The 15544-nt window shown below is 40.7% G+C and overlaps 1 protein-coding gene across 1 annotated transcript in view; it reads right to left on the reverse strand.

The window, feature by feature from the left end:
• clec16a (C-type lectin domain containing 16A) overlaps positions 1–15544 on the reverse strand; it is a 261544-nt gene that overhangs the window by 132454 nt on the left and 113546 nt on the right. Inside the window, exon 16 of the mRNA XM_068003337.1 lies at positions 5618–5662. Coding sequence (XP_067859438.1) covers positions 5618–5662 — 45 coding nt within the window. The remainder of the gene's footprint in view (positions 1–5617; positions 5663–15544) is intronic.

Raw genomic sequence — 15544 nt, forward strand, 5'->3', positions numbered from 1 at the left:
CTGTGCTATTGCAGCCTCCCTTCCAATGTAAAATGACTGTTATTTCAGGAATACCATGCTCCACATCGTAAGAACTGGGTTTGTTCCACCTCTTGGTTGAGTGCCTGACTCTAATTTTAAGAGCAATAACTGGAGAAAAGAGCAATATTTAATGAATGGGAGAAGTGCTGAGGCAGACATTAGGCAGTGGCAGAAGTTGGATGCAGTCAGCTGGGAAATGGAGATACAGACATGCTAGAGCGCCATACCTGTCTATTGGTCATATAATTACTGGTGATCTAGGTCAGTAGTTATCCCTATAACTTCCAATACCTTTCATAATCAGACATTTACCCAGTTCTTTTGAAAATCAACATAGATGTACACATCTCTAACTAGGTAGGAAAAAAACAACCATCTCAATGGCGACTTGGCGATGTGTTATTTATGTCCTTTAATTCCATGATCACATTTTATACTAAAAACCTGGCTGTGGAACCTGCCTATTATTTATAGGCAATAGCTTTTAATGGCCTGGATAATGTTCTCTTCTTTCTTCCAATTCTAACTTAACATTTGAATCTGACTTATCCTTGTTGCTTTCCTCAGAATTCTCTTCGACAATCTTGGCTACAAATATTTTGAGTGGGCTATCAAATTGAATAGTACAAACCTTACTCAACTACAAGCAAGTGGCTCTCTTCCCTGCCTGTCCTGGTTGAATACTATTGCCAACACCACCCCCCGCCCCCCAACCCTCCTTACTACTTCATTATCCAAATCTTAGAGGCCTATTTGCAGTACTGATCAATTCTATCCACATTGCCTGTTCCAATAGATTCAGAAATGCTTCGGTCCATGTGAAAATAAAATTTGCCACACACCGTAGACAGACATTACTAAAGGTCTGGAATGTCGGAATGTCTGTGGTGGCTGCTACATATGTTGCAGGCTGAATCACAAGTCTGGGCACAAATGTTCTGTGAATGGGCCCTTCTCCACTGAAGTGTCACCAGTTCTAATTTCAATTTTACACTGTTAAAAAAAAAATTAATTTTGCACCTGGCTTTTCCTTCTTTTGTGAAGTCCACCACTTTAAATCTGAAGCACACCATAGCTTTAATTTCAGGACTAATTATTAAAATAAAACTGCCAAGCTCCAAGAACTCAGTTGGTAAACCTATCACTTGACATGGTAAAGAAAGAACTTGCATTTATATAACATCTTTCACAATCTTAGGACACCCCAAAGCCCTTTGCAACTAATGAAGTACTTCTGAAGTGTAGTCACTGTTGTAATGTTGGAAACGCAGCAGCCAATTTGTGTGCAGCAAGGTCCCACAAACAGCAATGAAATAAATGACGAGATCATCTGTTTTTAGGTGTTGGCTGAGGGATAAATGTTGGCCAGGACACCAGGAGACCTCTCTGCTCTTCTTTGAATAGTGCCGTGAGACTCACCTGATGAAGGAGGAAGCCTCCGAAAGCTTGTGATTTCAAATAAAGCTGTTGGACTATAACCTGGTGTTGTAAGACTCCTTACATTTGTCCACCCCAGTCCATCACCGGCATCTCCACATCATTTTACATCCACCTGAGAAGTTTAACATCACAAACAAAAGACGACACCCTCCAACAGTGCAGCACTTCACTGAAGTGCCAGTCTAGATTATGTGCTCAAGTCTCTGGAGTGGAACTTGAATCTACAACCTACTGACTCAAGAGATTAGAGGGCTACTACTGAGGCAAGGTACTACAATTGGTTTCAGCATTCCTGGATAAGGGAAGGAAAAAAAACTTTGACCCTGATCACCATGCAGCATCCCCTGCTGGAAGTATGCCCACATGGAGTTCAGATGAGGGCACGAGTAGCTCAATTGTGTGGCTATGATGTCAACCATGGTCATAGGGCGTAGGGCTAAAAAAGGCCACTGCAGTCCATCTAGCTGGTCCCAAGTTTTAAAAAATTCCATTCTATACCCTCTCATACTTTCTTCAATTGCTTCCTTTGCCAAAAAAATCCAGCTGTCTCTTGAATTTCCTGATACTATCCACATCCACTATATCTTTGCGCATTCAATTCCACACATTCACCACCTTTCTGAACTGGTGTCCGCATCCCTGGTAACAGAGTGTGATTATGCTAAACAATTTATTAGGGTTCAGTTTCTTTGTATCTATTAGAACCTTGATAAGTTCTCCTCTTCCTATACCCCTCTCCCAACATCCCCGTATTTTGTCCAGTCTCCTCTCCTTCCCCACCTTTCCCCCACTTCCATGACATTTTCTCCAGTGTAAACATTTCCAGCTTCCTTAATCTCTCTTCATAGTTCAGGTACCTACTCCTCCCATCAATTTAGCTGCACCATTCTAAATTCTTCATAGCCAGTTGTCTCCAATGTAGTGTGGGAACAATTGCCTAAAGGTAAGCTAACCCAGCGCTTCATATAAGCTCATCAATACTTGCTGAAACTTATGTTTTATCCCTTTGGCTACATACCCTAAGATGTTGTTTGCCTTCTTTACAGCTGTCTCACACTGGCACATTCGATGGCTTCAATAAGTTATCCATCAATACTCCCAGATTCTTCTCATCTGTTAGTGACCTGTAGTCTACTGCCATTCATTTTATATTCCCAGTACATAATTCCCTTTCTAAGGCTCGTCACCTTGCATCTATCTACATTACACAACATTTACTATGTCAACTGAATCCCCCTATCTACCCAGATAGCTCTCTGTACTTAATCCACTGGCACCCAATTTTGTATCTGCAAAGTTCTTTGTCATCATTTTCAAATCACATATGTACAAAGTAAACAATAATGGTCCTGAAGCAAACTGGTAATCATCATCTTTCATTCTAATACAGCTCCATGTACAACTACACTTTTCTCCTCTAATTAACCCAATTAATGATTCACTTCAGGAGCTTTCCCCCCTTTCAGTGCCATCTAATCTTACGAACCAATCTTCTGTGCAGCACTCACAGATCAAGTAGCCCACTAACACTCACTGTTGTTTGGGCTTGAGCATGAAGAATGAACATTTGAGTAAGGTAGTGGAGAGCTGCTGGCATGTATAGAACCATGTATCAGAATTATTATCACCTTCAGTAGAGGAGACGCAAAGGAAGAGCACTTGAATATGGGTGAAAATAATTATTTGTAGGAAAGAGGAAGGAAATCAAATAACTTAAAAATTGATTTCATAGTGCCCCAATTACACCAATATGCCTCTCCATGTTTTCAAAAACCAACTGATGAAGCAGTTTAGTTTTATTTGGAAGTAGGGCATGCTTTAAAAATTCTTAATTTCAGTGTCTGAGTGTCTGAAAGATGATTTAAAAAGCCTTTCCTACTTATTAGTAGGACTGAGCTGCTTTATCAGTTGGTCTTTGAAAGCAACAAGTGTACTGATGTGATGAGAACAAAAAGTCATATTGTGACAGTTCTTTAATGGAGAATGACTCAAGATGTTGCAAAATCTGGCCCTGAGAAAGGAAGTCATTATATAAATAAAGTTTAGTGGAAGTTGCATTCCATTTTGGTCAGCTTACTTAATAAATAAACTTATCAAATCAAGGTATGGCGTGAAACTTCTGAACTAATTTTATTTTAATAACCAAATGTCTAGGACTCTGAAGAAAATGCTGATGCCCTTTTTTGCAGAATAAATTTAGAATTGGGTGCAGACCACAGGCTAGACAAGAAAGAATCGCAAAATCATTCCAACCAAATTTTAAAAAAATAAACTAGAAAAATGCATTTATGAAATTTGCCATTCAGAAAGCAGTTAAAATGTTTGCATAAGAAAGTGAAAAAACAAAATAGACATAACTTGGCCAAGCAGCATAAGTTGCTTTGAGCAACGTGCACATGTTAAAACACTAGCATAACAACAGAAAATGCTGGAGATACCCAGCAGGACAGGCAGCATCTGTGGAGAGAGAAACAGAGTTTACGTTTCAGGTCGATGACTTTCATCAGAACTGGAAGATGTTAGAGATGAACAGATTTTAAGCAAGTACAGAGCCAGTGAAAAGGAGGGCGGGGGGGGGGGGGGGCGTGGGGGGAGAAGAGCAAGGAAAGAACAAAGGTGTAGGTCAGTGATAGCGTGGAGGGCAGGAGTGATTAAATGACAAAAGGAATGATGGTGCAAGACAAAATGACAGATATAGAAAACAAGAGATGGGTCCAGAGGAGGTGTAAATGGTTACAGCAGAATGGTTACAGGAAGAGGGAAGCATGGAAAATCTGGCAGAGATAGGAAGGCTCCCGTGGCCTAGGAGCGTGGTGGAAGAAAGGCAGGTAGACCCCAGAGGTGCAGACCCCCCCCTCAACCCCGGCTGTGTACAGATTTCTAGCATCCGCAGTACTTTGCTTTTGTTTTAGTGCCACATCTCTTCCAGGAATGCCACACCTTGAAGAAGTTCTGCTCTTCTCTCCGACGAGATTTTTGTTTGCCTCTTTACCATGCTCACCTTCACTTTTGCCATTTAATCGCTGAAAAAGCTCACCACCCCCTCCTCTAGCTCAACCCTCAATTTGCATCCACTCCCCTCTCTCACTTCACTCCCTCCTTCGTACTCAGGAATAGACAAGGTGCTTTCTGAAAGTCAGAGATCCAAGTTTTAGGAGAGGAGGGAAGAAAAATAAAGATATAGAAAGAGATGAAGAGAGAGAGAAAAAGCAAAGGAAGAGGAAGACAGAGTGAAAGGCAAATAAAAAGACAGAGGGGGACACAGAAAAAAAATTACGAGATGGAAAGAGCAAGAGAGAGACACGTCCCCAACCAACCAATAATTATAAAGAAATACAGAACATAAAAAGGTTTCTCCTTAGAAAGAGTGTCTTGCCTAATGGTAAGGCCATGGTACAATTACTTTCTCCACAGTTAGATAAATAGCAATGAAAGCCACAGATTCTGCCAAGATTTCCTTGAGGTTTTCTTGACACAGCACCAATCACATAAATTTCATTACCAATTTTTCCTTCCCACCTCTGGTTTAAGAAAATATCCTGCACATTACACTTGCCACAGTTGAATGTGCATAAAATTTTCTTCATCATCTTTTTCTTTCACATTTCTACGCTCTTCCAGCACATGCACCGCAGATGAAGTAACTTGCTGTGCCAATGCCATTATCTTCCATGACGAAAGAAAATAATTTGGTGTATTTCTAGTACATAGAAGTGATCTTTGAAGACAATACACAGCCTTTTGTTGGCTTGTCTACATTGTTTATCAGAAGTGTCAGAATCGCATCTCAGCAGATAATAAAAATGATTAACAATTAAAAAGATACATTTTCATTCTCCTTTAACCCATTATTTGCTCAGTCTATATTCCTTAAACTCCCGCACTTGCTGAAAAATTGGACTACAACTGTCAAGTCTCAGATTTTAAAGTTAAGCACTTCTGGAAAAACATTGAAAAAAGAATACATTCTTCTCTCCCTTATAGAGCAAGGAGATTTTGACTTTTCCATGTTTTCAATTTACCCAATTAAGAATAATACTTTTTGAGACTCTCTTCAGGGTTCTAGATCATTTGAATACATCTCAGACTCCAGCCTGAAAAATACATGAAAATTCCACTGAATTACATTCTTGCGATTTACCATTTCCAGCCTTACCTTATAGAAACGCCGCAATAAGTGGACACTTTCTTCCCTTGCGCCCTGTGGAAAAGAGAAAAATATATAGAGTGACAGAAATAATAAGATAATGAATACAGCTATAATCTAATCAATAAATACCGAGAACATCAGGCCCAAATTGGGTTACAACCAGCTCCTAATATAAATTAAATCAGGTAAATACTAAAATCAAAAAGAAAAAGATTCTCTGACTATTAATTTTTTGCTGTTGTTAGTAGCAGCTTACCGCAATATAACTGCAGCAGCACAGTCAAGATGGCATGCACCGAAGTATGCAGTTTTCAGACACTGTCCCAGCCTCCAATTTAAGTGCCAGAGGTGGTCAAAAATCAATAGCCATCTGTAGGCTGAGTAACTGTAGCACCCCTGCCTTCCTCCACACTATTGCGTATTGATTTATTGATGATCCAGCTACAGGAAGTGATTCTCCAAAACAAAATGGGTCATTAGACTAGTCCCTTGGAGACATGTGGGAACTGCCCACGTAACTCTCTCTTCATCCTCACGGAAAATATTTGGTCTCCATCTAGCACAACTTCACAATGGAATTGTTGAGATTTTTAAACCATCCTGAGAATCCACAACCTTGTACTTCATAGTGCAGGGCGTTGGAGTATTTGGTTGCACTATGCCACCTTTGTGTTGCTAATTAGATGGACTTTTCTGTACTAAAGTCCAGTATCAGGAATCAAGCAAATTGCGTGGTGTTAAAACAGAAAGGCCAATTTTTCCATGTTGTATAATCCGCTTAAGTAATTTATATCACTCTCTGAACTTAAGCTCTATAAACAAAGATTTCATTGTTGTCGTTTTTAATGCAGTAGAGAAAGACTCCAGCAAACCACCCCATCCCAACCCACCCCTGCATTGTCATCCCATTCAGCATGAATCATGATCTTGCTGGAATTCACAACACAGCTGAAGCCAAACTATGGCAAGTAATTATAGAAAGAATTCCCACCGTGGGGGATTACACAAAAAATACACTGCAAGTCCACATGAAACAACTTAAAAGAGCTGTGGGTGAAAGAATGTCACACTGTGACAGAGGTTTCACAAATCAACATGCCATGCTTGAGCATTCCCACCCAACCTGAAAAACAGCAAAAAAAAGTGCTCCAAACAAGACTCCATATTTGTAAATAAATATTTTGACCTAATTTTCTGACATTGTCTTATATACTGTTGGAATCACAATGTTTGTGTTGTTTCTTGGATCAAGGTGGGAACACTAAGGCATGGTGCCAGGAGAATGACCTCCAGGAAGGCCACCACAAAGCTGAATTGTAAAATATTTCCTGAGTGTATTTTAAGTGCAGCTCCAGGTCAACACTATGTTTTTGTTTAATTTTAAGAACAGTGGTGGAGTGCTTTTCATACCAAAATTGCATAAAAGAAAGCAAATCATAACACAAGCTTTCTCATTAACGGCCACATAAAATTGTGTGTAGGTCAGTAACTTATTTGAAACATCAGTGGTAGAACGAACAATAAAATAGGGCCTTGCATTTCCAATCTAAATGAGATTGTTGATAAAAAATCTGACTTTCATCATATATAATGGTGAGCACATTTTGTCAAATTAAAAATCAGCTTTGCAAGACAACTGGACCACCAGTTTTCCCACCAGAGAAAAATTCTGGCATATAGTAAAGAGTGTGGATTTCTTTCGAAGACTCCTGAACTGCAACACGTGCACATACATTTGCATCATAAACCAAACCCTATATCAACATGAAACAAAAGATGCCCCTGCAATCCATACTTCACTTACTGTACCACGTGCATAGCATTCTAAGCCCAGTCAAGTCTTAAACTTACTTGCGCCACACAACGAGCCAGGAAATTTACAAGAGTAGAACAAGAGGACACAAGGCTAAACTGGTAAAAGGTTGGGGGGGGGGGGGTGGTGGTGATTGAGGCGGGCGGGACATGGGCCTTGGTAGCCTTTATCATATCTGCCCTGTCCTAAGATTTTCTCTTTGCCATGCCTAGCTCTCTACTGCTGATACATATAATTTCTGGTTGCCACTCTGGGTATATTCACATGCAGATATTGGCTACTGCTCTGGATCTGCCAACACTTGCTGTTCCTTTTCAGCCAGTCCCAGGATCTACTCTGCTCTCTCATCCTCTTCATCTCATCCATCCATGCCCCTTTCAACCCCTCTCCATCAGACTCTCCTTAATTCTCCCTTTCAATCAAAACTACTCCTCAGCCCAATTTCTCTTCTGCTGCCATCCTAGGTTCAAGTCCCTCTTGAATAAGCCCACTGCCTCCCTTGGTATTCTCCACCATGTCAATCATGGCGAAAGTCATTGATTCTCCCAGGGCAGCAATCTCAATTGTCTCTCCCTTTGCTCCCAGTGATCATCCCACACAGCTCATTCCTCAGGGGTTAACTTCTCGAATCTTGCCCCAATCCTGCTTACCCCATCTATTACCTCACCAGTGGACCAGCAATTACCACTCTGCTCCATATTACCCCCTAGAATGCTCGAACCCTCACAAACAAGGTCCTCGCCATCCATGACTTCAACATGGATGAAGTTACCAATATCCTGGAACTGAAAGAAACCTGGCTTCTGGGCAGTGACTCTCTTCCCATCACCGAAGCCACCCCACCTACATTTAATTTAATCACTTGCCATGCCCAATTACTGCAGCAGTGACATAGCTCTTAGATAAGTCCTACTTTAATCTATCCCCCTGCTCAATCCAGAATCAATCTTCAAATCCCACTTCAGATCCACCAACAAGACCACTTACTTACACTTCCACAATGCTGACCACCTCCACTGAAACCCTTACTCACACTTTTGTCACCACTAGACTCTATTGCTCCCACGTTCTCCTTGCATCTTCCACCCTCCATAAACTCCAATTTATCCTAAACTTAGTTGCCCATATTCTATCCTGCATTAAGTCCTCTCCCATCTTCATTAGCCTACATTAGCTTCCTGTCTCCCAACACATTGACTTTTAAATCCACGCCTTCAAATCCCACCATAGCCTCAACCCAGCCAATCTCTGTAACCTCCTCTAGTTTTGTATCCCCTTCTGCATCCTATTGCCCTCTTACTCTGGCTTTCTGTGCATCTCACGTCCCAGAGGTGCAGTGCCTTCAGCTGCCTCAGCCCTACTCCCTAGAACTCTCTCCTTAAAACCCTTCACCTCCCCTTTACTTTCAACCTTTAAAAACATTCTCAAAACCCATATTTTCGACCAAGTTTTTGATCACCTCTCACTTTTTTTTTTATTCGTTCATGGGATGTGGGCGTCGCTGGCAAGGCCGGCATTTATTGCCCATCCCTAATTGCCATTGAGAAGGTGGTGGTGAGCCGCCTTCTTGAACCGCTGCAGTCCGTGTGGTGAAGGTTCTCCCACAGTGCTGTTAGGAAGGGAGTTCCAAGATTTTGATCCAGCAACAATGAAGGAACAGCGATATATTTCCAAGTCGGGATGGTGTGTGACTTGGAGGGGAACGTGCAGGTTGGTGTTGTTCCCACGTACCTGCTGCTCTTGTTCTTCTAGGTGATAGAGGTTGCGGGTTTGGGAGGTGCTGTCGAAGAAGCCTTGGCGAGTTGCTGCAGTGCATCCTGTGGATGGTACACACTGCAGCCACAGTGCGCCGGTGGTGAAGGGAGTGAATGTTTAGGGTGGTGGGATGGGGCGCCAATCAAGCGGGCTGCTTTGTCCTGGACGGTGTCAAGCTTCTTGAGTGTTGTTGGAACTGCACTCATCCAGGAAAGTGGAGAGTGTTCCATCACACCCCTGACTTGTGCCTTGTAGATGGTGGAAAGGCTTTAGGGATTTAGGTGGTGAGTCACTCGCCGTAGAATACCCAGCCTCTGACCTGCGCTTGTAGCCACAGTATTTATATGGCTGGTCCAGTTAAGTTTCTGGTCAAAGGTGACCCCCAGGATGTTGATGGTGGGGGATTCGGCGATGGTAATGCCATTGAACGTCAAGGAGAGGTGGTTAGACTCTCTTTTGTTGGAGATGGTCATTGCCTGGCACTTGTCTGGCACGAGTGTTACTTGCCACTTATCAGCCCAAGCCTGGATGTTGTCCAGGTCTTGCTGCATGCGGGCTCGGACTGTTTCATTATTTGAGGGATTGCCCCCATGGCTAAGCCTCTGTTCCCCTTATGATATAAATGTAAATTATTATCGTTGAAGAATGTTTTTTCCGAATAGATGAACTAAGAAGAGCCAAATGGCCTTTTTCATTTGAATTTATCTGGTGATCTTGTGATTATTCACAATTGATTTTATTGAACAATGTTGAATCTCCAGGGTAACGTATTGAAAACTATGCATTCAGATCCAGGATGTGTTGTTCGATCAATAGAAAAAAAATTAAGTCACATTACCTAAATATATGAATCCACATTTTACAATTCTGAACAGCAAAATCTTCATCAACTGCAGTTTTGCTCCTTACACATTCAGTTCTGGTAGAGGACAATCTGGTTAAATATGTTTTTACTCTCTCTCCGACCTATTGCGACATCCAGGATCATAAACCATTCCATGGAATTAACTAATTTAAGTAAGTGATGAGATTAGAGCTTTGTTCTTTACTCTTCATGAAATCAGAATTCTTAGAATTTGGAGCACACACACACTTTCAGATTAACTGATCAATTCATGGAATTTCATCAATGCTGTTGAGATCATACAGCTGCTCTGAGATTTAAATTAGATGCACAGATGAAAGGAGTATTGTACTACTGCAGCCCTAAATGTCTTTTAATAAAAGATCATGGCTGAAAGGAGCATCATTCGGCTGAGCTATCTTTAATGGTTTATAACTTTGTTTTTAACTGAATCAATCCAGCAAACCATTACTAGCACAGTCCTTTTGCTGGGTTCTTATTGAAAACAAGTTGCAGTCTTTTGGTTTCTTTGCCTAGAAGCGGGTCATTTGTTTGCTGTCTTACTCGGTTTTATATTCTTGTGTCCCCCAGCTACATAGTGTTCCCTGAGAAGACATCAGGCATGTGTCCCTCTCCTAAGCCTGTACTAATGCTTTTCGTCAGCCAACTTGAAAGAATGAGCACAAGAGTGACCAAGGACCTCCTTCCTTCCAATTGTTCATCCCTCACTGTAGGTGAACATACGACCTATTGCTCAGTACTTCTCCTTAACAGCACAGCTGAGATCAGGAACTTCCTGTGACAAAAAGATCAGGTATAAATCCATCAAATGGAATCACCAGGTTTCCCAAGGAATTCCCATTTTAAAAGCATTCAAATGTTCAAATTGTTTATTGGAGAGTGGGGGCACATGGAGAATACTTGGGCATTTTTCATCTTAAAGTGTTCAGATTATTGCTGGCAATGGGTAAACTGGCTTTTCAAAAATCACACTTCACAGATTACATTAAGGCTAAAGTGCCATCAACATTGTGCTGAGTCATCAAACAGGTACACAAATCCCAAGTATATTCATTCAGAATGTTGAATTGCAATTATTCTCTCCCCACAACTTTCATTGCCACTGATAATGTAGCTATTTCTCCAAATAAACCTTACTAGCAGCCTACAAAAAAAGGTCAAAACCAAGTAAAACTGAATCTTGCAGTCGCACCCACCAAATCCATGAACTCTATTGTATCTGGATATTCACCTGGGTGGCGATAAGAACTTTGTATTTCTCAAAGGGAGTACATGACAGATTAACCTATTAATTCATAGAATCTCATCAATGCTGTTAAAATGGTACAGCTGCTCTGGGATTAGATGCACTGTATTGGAGACACAGATATGCTATAAATCAGATGAATATGCTCCCTGGAGCTCTTGAAAAGGCATACTTCCCCTTCTTCCCTAGCCTACTCCCTTATCTTCTTAGGAGATAGGGCAAGTATGTCAGTTCAGGATTAAAAGCTACTAGCTCCAGTTGAACCAACCAGAGCCACGGCTTGGAACAAAGATACTGACATAGATGTCAATACAGTACTGGCAATTAAAGAGTTACAACTATGCTTATTGAACAAAGTTAGCCACTTGCTAGGAAAGGATAGTGATAGTCAAATGACATGAACTTAAGGAATGTTTGACAGAACAGTTGTCTGATGATCTATGGACCAAAGCCTGTAAAGAATTTTGAATGAACCAGAAGTACAATGAAAGTAACAGAAACAAAAATGATAATAAGAAAGTTAGGAAAAAGTCTGGAAATAATACCCCAACACTGCTTAACTATCCAAAAGAAACAACGGAACTTAGATTTTCTGATAAACTGATAGACAGCGAAAATTGTTGCAATAATAGAGAAGTAGCAGAAATATCACTCAGAACAAGGCAGTACAATTGAAAAGGGAATTTTGCAAGTTTGGCATGGGTGACATTCTTAAAGGGCTGTATCTCTGAGTAACTTTACTCCACTGAAGATGGTAGATTATCCTGTTTGCAAGTTAATGAACGAACAGTCCAATTTTTTTATCCATTACATGGATAGACTACTGTCTGGAATAGAAGAATTGTTCGTGAGGTGAAGGGAGTCTGACATAAAGTTAGGTATATTTCATCGAAGTAAACCAGAATCAAGTCATTCAAAAATAGAACACAATGAGCTTTATTTTAAAACAGAAGATCTTTGAAACATGCAGACAGTTCTTTGATAAGTGCTATGGAACTGATCTAAGGTCAAGCCCTGGTCTCTGGGCCAAAGACTACAAAAAGGTGTCAAATGAAGTATAATTGCAGCTAAACAAAGAAACAAAAAGATAATAGAAATATTCCAATATTGTTAAATAATCCAAAAAGTTTAAGATGGGCCTTGGATTTTCCAATATACTGATCTCAGCTGGGATGGAAGTAGAAGACTCCCAGCACTAGGGCTAGAAGAGTCTCGTGCCCTTAGCCTAGGTAGGAGACAATACTCAGGTTCTAATTTTTGATTATTATACAGTGACACCTGCTGGAAAGTGTGCTGTGCGCTGTAATGCTCCACACAATCAAATATGAATGCCAATGCTCACCAGCGAGGCTCACACATTTGAGAGAATGGTCAGTTGGGTCAGCTACCAAATGGTGGATATGCCCATTGAACAATACCCCAGCATGAGTCATTGCCTTCAAAGAGAGAGTGAGAGACTGAGATTGAGTGTGAGACAAAAAAAACTGCAATCTTCAGATTTCCTTTTCTTTGCAGTTTCTCTTTCTCAGGGGTTCATTTCATTGCAATTTCTTATCTTTTTTGCTTCTGGAATCTTGAGATTTTTCAAAATGTATTTTCTTCCCCTTTTAACCTTTTAGGCCAGGATTGCTAACTAATCCCAGACTTGCGATAGGTTTCGTTCTAGTCAAATGGAGCGATGCAGTTTTAAAATAACTATCAGAAAGACAATTTATGCAATGTTTGGTGCAAGACTAGCATGAATGGATAATTGTTAAAACTTCAATCAAATCTATGATAATTTAGTTCATTATGATCTTGACAACCCCTTGCTAATGCTTAGCAATTGACTTTTCATTTGAGCAAACATCTACAAAAAAGTTTTCTCCAACATTAAGCAACTGTTATCATTCCTAATAGTTAATCAATTCCATTTGGCTTTTCTAGGCTACCAATGGAATGATAGTGTAGTGGTTGTGTTACTGGGCTAGTAATCCAGAAGCCTGGACTAATAATCTAGAAAATATATGTTCGAATCCCACCATGACAGTTTGATAATATGAGTTCATTTTTTTAAAATTTGAAAATAAAAAAAACTGATATAATTAAAATGACCATGAAGCTGTCGGATTGTCATAAAAATCCAACTGGTTTGCTTAGGGAACAAAACCTGTTGTCCTTACCCAGTCTGGCTAAATGTGACACCAATGTGGTTGACACCAACTGCCCTCTGAAATTGGGGAGTCTAGGACGAGGGGACACAGTCTAAAAATTAGAGCCAGGACTTTCAGGAGTGAAGTTTGGAAACACTTCTACACGCAAAGGGTGGTATAAGTTTGGAACGTTCTTCCGCAAATGGCTAGCTCAATTGTTAATTTTAAATCTGAGATCGATAGATTTTTGTGAACCAAAGGTATTAATAGATATCAGGCTAAGGTGGGTATATGGAGTTAGGCCACAGATCAGCTATGATCTCACTGAATGGCGGAACAGGCTCGAGGGGCTAAATGGCCTACTCCTGTTCCTGTGTTGCTAAGTGGCCTAGCAAGCCACTAAGTTGTATCAAATAGTTACCCACGGTTTTAAGAAGGCCCACCATCATCTTCTCAGGACAACCAGGGATGAGCAACAAATGACAGCCTTGCCAGCGATACCCACATCCTGAGAATTAATTTTTAAAAAATCTTACTGCACTGTAGCTTTAATTCAGGTTTCCTGATTAATCATCCAAGGACTGGTGTAGAATTTCAATGAAAAAATACCATAAAATTCTTCACAGTATAAAAAGAAATAAATTAGCCTAGAATATTCAACATAGGGACACCAGAGCATCATTTAAGTAATACGATAAAGCTAAAATACAGCAGTTCACAAAACTGGCTCCATTCTCCAAGCCCACACATCAAGTCTAAGGGGAGTAATTTTTATTCAAAGTCCTCCATCATTTTGTATGGAGAAAAATAATGTACTCACTAAGGTTTTAAAATCTTATTTTTTTTTTAAAAAGTGGAATGTCAGCTATAGGGAGGAACATGAAGGCAGGCTATCCTCCCTGCTCGGCCCCTTTGTAATGTCACTAATGAGCATTCTGGAGTGGTGCCATTGCAAACAGTAGTTCTTTATTAAAAATTAATTCTCGGGATGTGGCATCACTGACAAGGCTGACATTTATTGCCTATCCCAAAGTTGCCCTTGGGAAGGTGGTGGTGGGCTACAACTTTGGACCGGTAATAAAAACTGCTCCAAAATCTCAGCTCCTGGGAACCTTGTTAAAAGCTTACAATACAGAATATCCAACCAGTGTAGTTTCCCAGGTCCAGTGACTCCAGAATGGCTATTAGGGCAGTCCACAGTTTGGAATGACGCTGCTGCGCGATTCTACGCATCTGTGACATCACAGAGCAACCTAGCAAGGAGTGAGGTTTGATGGACCCCATGCATTCCAGCAGCTGAGAAAATTGACATTTTTTTAAATGAGGAAAATTTTGCTGAGTGCGTTATTTTTCTCTGCAAAATGGAGGCTTGCCTTCCCCTTTACATAATGCCACAGATCTCCATCAGTCTACAATGGTTCCAACTTTAATGTATTTTAGAAGATATGCAAAACAATTCCAGGTAAAGATTATGTATGTCACACACAAAAACCACAGCTTCCCATGCAAGTTACACAACAGTTGTATTATCTACATTACAATATTAATTTCAGCTACTTTCAAATAGTAAAGGAAGTGCCTTAAAAAAGGAAATGGAGCACAGGCGGTGGTAATTAGAATGGTCTACAGTTTGTTCCTCTACCTTCCCAAAATGCAAAATGAGAACTATTGTGGAATGGTTACAAATGGGGGAGAACAAAAGAAATGGGAGTAGTCGTAGGCCATATAGCCCCTTGAGCCTGCTCCGCCATTCAATAAGATCATGGCTGATCTTCTACCTCAACTCCACTTTCCCACCCGATCCCCATATTCCTTGATCCCCTTGGAGTCCAAAAATCTATCAATCTCAGTCTTGAACATACTCAACGACAGAACATCCACAGCCCTCTGGGGTAGAAAATTCCGAAGATTCATAACCCTCCGAGTGAAGCAATTTCTCATCTGAGACCAAAACTGTACACAGTACTCCAGTTGTGGTCTCACCAAAGCTCTGCACAATAGCAGCAAGACTTCCTTACTCTTGTACTCTAACCCCCTTCAATAAAGGCCTTCTTAATTGCTTGCTGTACCTGCATGCTAACCTTTTGTGTTTCTTGTACGGGGACACCCAAATCCCTCTGAA

The sequence above is a fragment of the Heptranchias perlo genome, chromosome 22 (genome assembly GCF_035084215.1).
Source record: "Heptranchias perlo isolate sHepPer1 chromosome 22, sHepPer1.hap1, whole genome shotgun sequence".
In the NCBI taxonomy this organism is placed as follows: Eukaryota; Metazoa; Chordata; class Chondrichthyes; order Hexanchiformes; family Hexanchidae; genus Heptranchias; species Heptranchias perlo.